This window comes from Gavialis gangeticus, unplaced genomic scaffold, assembly GCF_001723915.1.
Source record: "Gavialis gangeticus isolate Ggan-Ray unplaced genomic scaffold, GavGan_comp1, whole genome shotgun sequence".
NCBI classification, from domain to species: domain Eukaryota; kingdom Metazoa; phylum Chordata; order Crocodylia; family Gavialidae; genus Gavialis; species Gavialis gangeticus.
The window spans coordinates 28,332,824-28,342,474 of record NW_017729025.1 but is presented as its reverse complement, the minus strand read 5'-3'; the positions used below and the strand labels follow the sequence as shown (position 1 = coordinate 28,342,474).

Below are 9,651 nucleotides of genomic sequence, written 5' to 3'. Positions count from 1 at the left end.
TTTTTTTTTTTTTTTTTTTTTCCTGAGAAAACCCTCCCTGGCTCCCAGTGGAGAATAACAAAGGGACACAGTCTCCTTAAATCCTGACTGGTAAGGACCCAGGGTGATAAATTGTTTCCTTGTAAATGCACAGATATATTGATGTGTGTCTCTTCCAAATGCTGTTTATTGCTTCTGTGGCTCTGGGACTAGCTGAGAGCCTGTGTCTTGTGAAAGCGCAAGTGTATTACCGTATTGCATGTGGTAACCTGAAAATGGGCTGGAGTTGTTAGTTAGCAGATCCCTTTATATATATCTGTAGTCACTTGTGTTTTCTAGGTGCCCAGGGAGTGTGTGTATGTGACTAAAAGGACTTTTTTTTCAAAACTCCAGCCCTCTTGACGATCAATCCCACCCAAGCGAAGGATGAGAGATTGCAGCAGGAAGCCCCCTTTGATTGACTTGTCTGCCTGTTTCCCTGTCCCTGCTCACCTCCTGTGGGCAAATGCTGCTCTAATCCTTTCCTCTCCCTCTGTCCCTGCAGCAGTGGGCCTGGAAAGGAGAGAAAAGGGTCTGGCTGAGTTGACCCAGGTTTGCAGAGTGGGGGGAAGGAGCCCTGGGAGGAGCAGAGGTCAGGGGGGATGGGCAGCAAGTGATGTGGATGCACCCAAGACAGGATTCACATTTAGGGCCTGTCTGCTGTGGTGGGTGACATGTCCCGAATGCTCATACTACAAACCTGGAACTGCACTGGTGATGCTGCTCTGGGGTTATCGTTCAGCAGCAGCTCTCGTGTATGCCTGAGACTGGCATTGCAAGAGCAGCTGCCTCAGAGCATCTTCAGTGCCCAGTTTAGAGCATGAAGGTGGGAGCAGGCGGCTGGGAGATGCTGCCGTCATGGGGCATGGCTTTGGGGCTGGGGGCAGACTTGATTGCTGGTCTAGAAGGGGCTGGGTGGGTGCATGAGTATGTGAGGGGACACATTTAATTACCTTTCTAGGGCTGGGAGGAGCCAGCAGGACCCCAAACCCCATAACTAAGCCTGCAAATTGATCCACTGACTGGGGCGGCCCAGGGAAAGAGCAGAATTTAAAAGACCAGCCAAAGAACATGTCCTGCTCTTTGCTCTTTTTTCTTTTTTCATAAAAGGGGTCTCTGGGCCTTTGTGCCCAGCTCAGGAGTGTTCTGGCATCTGTCTCCTCAGGATGTAACTTTTGGGCTGGGTGCTCCTGGGGGCACAGCGACTAGGCAGCTGCCTGCTGCCCTCCAGCAACTGAAAAGAGGGCATAGAGGAGCTGGCTGGGATGAAGTCAGTTCAGGGGCCAGACATGTGGAGTGTACGCTATGCCTAAATGTACAGTGGTGTCTACTTGAGTCTGCAAACGGCCCTGTACAATAGACGGGTTTGTGTGGAAGGCTGGAGAGCCAGAGCTGATGTCGTAGCTCCCTAACTCTAAGATTTGCTGATACCGTTTTTCTCTACCCCTTGGGTCCTTGTGTCTGTGGGGAGGATGGACAGGGGCAGTACCGGCCTTGGAAAAGATGAGGGAATGATGTCAGTAATAACCTCTAGTTGAAAGGAAGGTGGTTGTTCCCTGGCCCCTGTCTGGGACCTGTGCACATAGTAGTGTGACGGGGTGGGTGAGCAGGGTCCCTAGGTGCTAGCGTAGTGGGGCACGGGAATGGCCACCCCAGGAAGTTTTTGCCACTGCAGAAGCTCTCTTGCAGGGCATTGTCCAGGGTGCAGAAGCTGTTGGGGATGTCTCTGTGAGCACGTGCTGCAAGGCAGCAGGGATTCCTTCCCCCCTGGGTGCAGTGGGGCAACCAGAACAGCGACACAGCTCCACCACACACAATATCTCCCTTTTAACCAGCACAGGCTCCAAGCTGGCAAAAGTGCCACCTTTCAACAGTGAGGGGCATGGTGCAACTTGCATCCATTGGAGGGGGTATGTAAGCAGTGGTGAATGCACAGCAGATGGGCCTGTTACTGGCTGCCCTGCCTTAGCTTTCCAGGTGCCACCATCTAGTGATGTGCCTATAGGCATTGGACCCAGACCGGCTGGGGCATGCTTTCATTCTCTGCCTGTTCTGGAGCCCGGACCCAATAAGCCCCTGTGCTTAATTCCTTTCTTCCTGCTCTGTGTAGTCTCCCTCCCCGTTTCCAACACTGTACCCTTCTTCTGCCTTTGAAATGCAAAAAGGACTGGCTGGCCCATTTTTCACCTGCTTCTGCTGTTGATCTTTCTTGCCAGGCAGACTTGCTGGAGATGCCTGCACAGCAGGCAGGACAGATGTCATTCTCTTTTCTAAGTGGGTGAAGGTCATGTAGGCTTTGTCCAGGATTTTCTTGTCCTGGATTAGCTGTGGGGACTCTGACTTAATCATGCAGATGCTGATTATGTCATCGACATAGGGCTAGTCAGTCACTAAGATAGCTGTGTTATTTCAGGGGAGTGCATTTGGGGAAGTGCCCACAGCAGCCAACATGCCTTTTTTGTTTTTTAAAAAAGAACTCAATGATGGACATTATTGAATGGGTAAGCTACCAGGAAACATACGGCCCATAGTCTTTCCAGAGCTTACTTAAAGGGCGCAGTAGTTTTGCAGTAGTTTTAAGACCCTTACAGCTCCTTTCAGAAAATCAGGACTGGCCATTAAAAATATCCTGAATAGATATAGCTTAATTGTCTCTCAGCCTTTTGCCTTTGAGGTTGATGGATGCCTCATATTTTGACCAGATGTTAGCCAGTCGCCTGGTTATAACATTGAAAATAACGCTAGTCAAGTGCAAAGCAGTTCATTTACATGTGGAGCCACAGGCTGGGAAATATAGTGGTGATAGATAGCAGCAGTGAAAATCTGTTAGCTGCTGTGATCAAATGAAATGTTCAGGGAAGCAGTTTGTTCTCCCCCACACCATCATGGTAGTCACTTTGCCTCCTAGAATTACTGAGCTTCCATCTCTAGTGACTATTTTAAGACCTAGAAGTGTGCCCTGGTTTCTATATTTGGGGCAGACAGATCCCAGGAGCATGTTAAAAGCAATATATTTACTGTCACTCTGTGGCAATAAAGGTCAGCTGGTGCACGGGAGAGCTCTGTTAAGCAGGCTGACTTTGTACATACCCCATCATTAATCCTCTTCAGCGTTCTTAGGGGAGGGTTGTACTTTGGACTTGCTCAGTTAGAGCTGAACCCCGGGGGCGGAGGGGGTGGGAGGGAGGCTGAACCGGAGGTCAGCTCTGCCATTTCTGAGTTGCAAAGCAGCCAGTGGAATTGTGCGGCACGCTGTATGCACATAACTGCCCTGACGTTGCATGACATCCCGTCTCGGGGATCCTGAGTACAGCCTGGCTCCCCATCAAGGGCAGCTTCCTCTTCAGCCGTTAATCCTTTGTTTTGTTCAGGTCTGCTTCTCTCTTTGCAATGTACTGGCACAGTCAGTGCACATGGAAAGCACACGCATGTAATTCTGGGCTTGATCCTGCCGCAGGCTGCCTGCCCTTGAGTCTTCGTCCAACTCTGCTCTATGATGTTTTTTGACTGTAGTCAGTATCTACTTCCCCTTTGAACAAGGAGTGTTGCTTGCTGAGAAGGTGTAGCCTCCAAGGAATGTAGTTCTTCCTTAGTGTGTGTGTAATTAGCTACATTCTTCACTATATAATACTTCTGGCACAGTTGCATGCACAAGCCCATCGAGACTGCTCAGTAGCCACTAGAGAGAGGGTGTCAAACAGATGGCTTACTGGACTACTGGCAGTCCCCCAGAACTTGGGGGCATGGCCCGTTGTATGGCCCAGGGCCCTTGGGACCCGGTGCACATGGCAGGCAAGGGAGCAAGAGTTGACACAGCCCCATCACCCTCTGGCTGCCTTGCCTGTTGCCACTGCTGTGGCCCTACCTCCCTAGCTGCTGGCCCCTGCTGCAAACCCTACGCTGGAGCCTGAGCAGGAGTTGCTGCTGTTTGCGCCATGTTGGACACGGGGCTCAGTCATAACTGAAATCACCTTGTGCTACATGTGAAGGCATGGCTCCTCAGCCAAGTGCTTACTGTCTCAGACAGGGGTTAGCAAACCCTGGCATGTGTACCGGAGCATGGCATGTGAAGGCCTTTTACTTGGCATGTGCACCTTGGGGTGGATGGCAGCCATGAGGGATCCTTGCTGTGGCAGCCCAGCCCCTGCCTCTTCAATGCTGGCTGCCTTAAGGTGCGCATATACCCGCAGCCAGTCACAAACTGGGCTGGGGCTCTGTGGACCCCGGTGCAGTTGCTTCCAGCTTAGTAGGTGCCTGCCACAGATGGCCCAGGTTCTGGGCAGGCCCCTGCTTCCCGCCGCAGAGCCTGGGCTGCTTACAGTAGGCGGCAGGGAGGCTGCAAGCACTTGCACTGGGATCCATGGAGCCCCAGCCCAGCTTGTTTGCTGGCGGAGGGTGCATGTGCACCATGGGCAGGTGGTGGGAAAGGGACAGGGCTGCACTACCATAACAAGGACTGGGCCCCTGGCATGCCAACATTTTACAAGCAGGTTGCGGGCGTTTTTGGCATTCTGCCCCAAAATATTGCTGACCTCTGGTCTAAGAGAAGGAGAGAGATACTGAGGATATTGAGGATGGGGGAGTGCAAAACAATTCGTTTGTGCTGATCATCCATTAAAATTTCAAGCACGACTTAAGTCAACAGGACAGCTTCTTGTCCGGGGAGGTGGCAGCTCTCCATATCCTTTTCATCACCTGTTTCTGTGTCTCTGCCAGTCCTGGCTTGCACCATGTCTCTGTGCCCTCACAGAAGTTTCTTTTTACAGTCAAAGTTCTTCTGTGAATGTGTCTGGGCCTCTTGATTAATCTATATTGATTTTTATCCCTTGATCCTTTCCTTAACCTTTGTGGCTGTCATCGGCAAGTTAGAGAGTTTGGTTCTGAGGGCAACTTGACTCTGGCATTGAATATCACTGTAATTCAGTTAATTACTTCCTTGGCAGTAAGAAAATAGCCTGGTTATTGTATATGCTGGTAACCATGTTACACACAATGTCCGTTTCAGGTGGCTTAAGTACTGCTGTGGGTTATCCGCTGGATACAGTAAAGGTATTTTTTTGAACTTCAATTCTTATCTATCACGTGGAACTAAACCCGGGTGGGCAAGTGTTTTGGCTGGCAGGCTGCTTAATGAGTTTTTCTGAGCCATTGAGGGTCATGCACATGATCTTTACAAGATATTTTAATAAATCATAGATAAAAAAACAAATCATGTACGGAAAATCAAACATCTACTTTAACATTTTAAATTTTATTTGAAAAAATATTTTTTGCCCTTCCCCACCACCTGTCTGGGCACGTGTCCCCACAGCCATCTTTGTTTCCCTGTGCTACCTGCTGCTTGGAGCAGTGCAGTAGGAGCAGGAGGAGGAGCCATCAGAGGTGGGAATAGCCGAGCAGTACCTGGGTGGCTGCCGTAGTAGCTGGAGCAGCCCAGCTGGGAGCTGTGCGTCCTGGCTCGAGCCAGGGCTGGGGCGAGGGCAGTGACATGGGCAGGAGTTTGGCGTGGGCCGCCCCCGGCAGGACTTGGCTCTATGCAGAGCGCCGCAGGGACATCCATGGACTGGATACAATCAGTCACAGGCTGGGTATGGCCCACGGGCCACATTTTGCCCACCCCTGAACTAAACTGTTGTCTTTTGCCTTTCTCTCTGTACTTACTAGATCAATCATACGAAAGAAAGCTTTATTTTCTTCCACCACATCGTTACACAATTCTAGAGTCTTATGCGCTTTTAAAAAAAAAAAAATATTGCAAATGTGTTTGGGGGTAAGGATTCCACAGCAAATCAAAAAGCATGGTATGAATGCGTTAGTCAGTAAGTTTAGCATGTTGTCGATGTCAAAGCTTGTTTTATGTTTACAGGTGAGACTTCAGACTGAGAGGAGCTATAATGGAATTTGGCACTGCATTCAGGAAATGTACAAAGCAGAAAAGGTAGGGACAGCTACTTTGACGCATCACATTTGTAAAGGAAAACAACAGGAGAAATGATGTGAATTGACTTGGGAGCAGATGATGACCCTGGTTAGCTATTCCTGCTGATGCAAGCTGCAGGTAGCTCATCTCCTCTGGAGAGAAGGATGGAGTGATCTTAGATGTGAGCCAGGGAGAACTAAGGCAGCTCTGGATTAGTCATCTTGGGGCTATGTGGGTTTTTGGGGAAGAGAAGTTCCATAAACAGCCACCCTTCAGGGGAGAAGGCTTAAGTCTGAACCTTATCTTATTAATTTGCCTCTAAAGCTATGCTCCTGGGGGAGGTTTGTGACATGACCATGTATGGATTGGATTTCAGACTGGACTGGACTAACACAAATGCATTCCTAGGTCGTTCTCATTTTTTAATCCTTCCTTTTTCTCTCTTTCATGCTAGATCCTGGGGTTTTACAAAGGCGTGTCCATGTCGGTCCTCACAGTGTCGCTCATTTCTTCTGTTTCTTTCGGCACTTACAGAAACTGCCTTTATAACATCTGCAGATTAAGATATGGCACTTCAGATGTGAAACCCTCAAAGGTGGATATTTCCCTGGCTGGTTGCGCTACTGGGGTTGTTCGGGTAGGTAAAGAGCAAATAAAATTATCAACAAAGTTCCTGTTTCTATTAATGTGAGGCTGGAAATGTGATGGGTACCATTTCTCTGGTGCTTGCAGGAAGCTCTTTGAAAACTCCTATCCATAATATCCCTTTGGAGTCTTCCAAAAGACTGTATATCATCTCCTCCTTTCTTGTCACTGGCAGAGCCCTGGCTTTCCTGTACATGTATGTCCAAGGGTCTGAAGGTCTGAAGTGGGGATTCTGTGGGTTAACAACGGCCTGCGTATGCAGGGGGCTGGACTTGATGTCCTTGAAGGTCCCTTCCAGTCCTTTGTTCCTGCCAGAGTGATGGTGGCTTTTTTAAGATCTACTCTTCCATTGTTGTTCCCACACACTGCTTTGGCTCATAAAGGTGTGGAGTCCTGCTGGGCTCCTAACACTGGGTTTATTTTAGAGGATACCCAAATATTTGTATAAATCCACTGAATAAGGACTTAAGGACTACACAAGGTTTTGCTTGTTTTTTAAAAACAGAATATGGGATTCAATACAGGATCTTCCCTTTCCCTCACTAAGCTTTTAAAGCGCATCCAGCCGTCCCTGGGTAGAGACCATTTACGTAATAGATTCCTGCTTCAGTTAATGAGAGCGCCCTGGTCATTGGTTTGTTAATAATGCAGGTCAAAAGCAATCGGCATCACTGACTGATGGTGGGTCAGTGTTGTGGTGTGTGTGTGTGGTCCCGCCTAGGCAGATATCCACAGCACAAAACTGCTTCCTTTATCACCTCTGTTGACATTTTAAACAGGGAGGTTAAGAATGATTTGATCAGAAGGAATGAACCAGTCCGAGCCAGCGAGAACGCATGTAGAATAAGATACATTGGTAGAAATGCAGTGTGGGGTTTTTATCATGCTGTGCTTGCTCTGTAGGTAGAGACACTATAAGTGCTGTCAATTTAATGTGTTAGGAGAGCACTGAACTGCATCTCTGTGATCATGTCAAAACAGGCAGTATGTCAGGTTTTCCCATTAATTCTCTGAACTGAGCATGGCCCAGGGCACGCCAGGGAGGTGTGCAACTGGCAAGTGAAATTACTTGTCAAAATATGCACGTAGCCCAGATAATGTGAAATTGTAAACATCAGTGGAAACTTAGTCGTAATTTTTCACACTCTGCAGAGGCTTATACGAACAGGGCGGGCATGCTGAATGCCAATGGCTCCCCCTCACTGATTATACATAGTGCTTGCATATTTCTGACTGGTCCTCGGTCTGTGCTACAATTGTCTCAGGAGCTTAGTTCCACTCTATCAGATAAGTGTTGTCTTACTCCCACTGGGTGGACCATCGATTGGATAATCTTCCCTCAATGTTCACTTAGCCTGTGCACTAGCAAAGGCTTTTTGCCTTGGTTTAATTTCCAGGATTCTTAATGGCAGCAGTTCCAATTCACAGGTGCTGGTGATCTTAGCTTAGGATTTCCCCCCTTCTCTTCACAGCCTGACAAACTGTTGCAGATGCTGATTGTTGTTTAATGAGGATTTGTGGTAGTTCTGGGTGTATTGCCTTTGCCTTCATTTCACCCGATTGCAATTCCCAGTTCATGCTCAGACCTCTTCAGCCTTGTAGTTTCCATAGGGTGACTTAGAGAATGGGGACTTCTGGGGAGGGGCTGAGACTAGCTATTCTTCATTGCTTTTGCCAAAGATTGAAGATGACATTGCTAATGTTGGTCTGGTCTTGTTTCCCAGGTTGTGTTGATATCCCCTGCTGAGATAACCAAAGTTCGAATGCAGACTCAGAAACCACATCACTCAGTTGCCACTTCTGATCCCAGCTCCAAGCCCAAGTATCGAGGATCTATGCATTGTCTGAAAATGATAGCAAAGGAGGAAGGTTTGGGGGGTTTATACAGAGGGTGTTCAGCACTATTGTGCAGGGACTGCTACTCATCTACCTTATATTTCCTCACATATTCTGTCCTATGTGATTGGCTCACTCCAGCTGGGAAAAGTAAACCAGGTAGGTGGAGCAGGACTGCCCACAAAATGACTTGGTTTCTATTGTGCTAGGAGAGAAGGCATATTCTTAATGTACAGTGTTTTACCCACCTGCTAGATAGTTCCCTCAGAATGTGTCCTTATCACAGGCCGCTTGCTTTTGTTTTCATTCACATTTCAAACTATTCTTGCATTTATATGGTACCTTTCATTTAAATGGCTTCCAGAGTGGTTTCCTTTGGTGACTATATCAAAGCATGGATGAGTGTTTTGATCGCCCTACAGTTGCAGGCCCCACAAGCTAAGCTGCACTGGCTGGCTTTCACTAGTTGAAGAGTGGTGGTCCCCTGAACACTCTCAAGCAGTCCTTGGCCCCCTGAACTACAGGAATTAAAAGTACCCATCATTTGCCCCTTGGCTGCCAATGCACGTGTCCCAACAGGACTCCATACAGCAAAACTCAGCAGCAAGCTCTGCTTGCCCTGCCCACAAATTCCCAGCCCTCCAGGAGCCCCACAGGCTGTATGTTTGACACCCCTCATCCAGAGGAATCATGCTGTCTAAGAATAAATGCAATCACTGCTGGAGTGAAATGTGGCAAATATTTTAAATGAAGAAGAGCCTGCTTAGTTGGAACCAAACTGACATAATTAGGCTAAACAACAAAATTAGAGGTTCAGAGGCTATTGCTAGATAGAAAGGGACTAAAATCTGGTGTCACATGCTGGAGCCAACACCCTTCTTCCATCTCATGTGGTCTGGGGGTTGTCCTGGACTGTGAAGGCTGGAACCATCCAGGTTGTGGCACTTTTACTCTGTGTGTTATGGCCCAGGAACTACTTGTGCCAGGTGCTGTATGAACACACAAGAAGATGGTTCCTCCTCAAGAACAGGCACCTAGCAGTGATTTGGAGGCAAGGATGAAATTGCTAATGACAGTTTGAACAAGCCATTTAAAGGGAGCAGAATTACAGAATTAAAAGGAAGAGCTTCAGGCCCTGGTCAGGCTTGTGTTTTCAGAGGGAAGGGCTGGCTACACCACTTTTGGTAGCAGCTCAGGTTTCTTTATGGCTCCTGGGGAGTGACTTTGCCCAA

At 48.3% G+C, this 9,651-nt stretch overlaps 1 protein-coding gene across 3 annotated transcripts in view; it reads left to right on the top strand.

The window, feature by feature from the left end:
- The window catches only part of SLC25A47 (solute carrier family 25 member 47), a 24,698-nt gene that overhangs the window by 2,513 nt on the left and 12,534 nt on the right, over positions 1-9,651 (top strand). The window contains exons 2-5 of one of the 3 annotated variants that reach the window (XM_019518562.1): positions 5,024-5,067; positions 5,885-5,956; positions 6,393-6,533; positions 8,308-8,578. In XM_019518562.1, the coding sequence (XP_019374107.1) occupies positions 5,024-5,067; positions 5,885-5,956; positions 6,393-6,533; positions 8,308-8,578 (528 nt within the window). Of the gene's footprint in view, positions 1-5,023; positions 5,068-5,884; positions 5,957-6,392; positions 6,576-8,307; positions 8,579-9,651 lie in introns of all 3 variants that reach the window. The other 2 variants (XM_019518561.1, XM_019518563.1) reach the window with 2 other exon arrangements.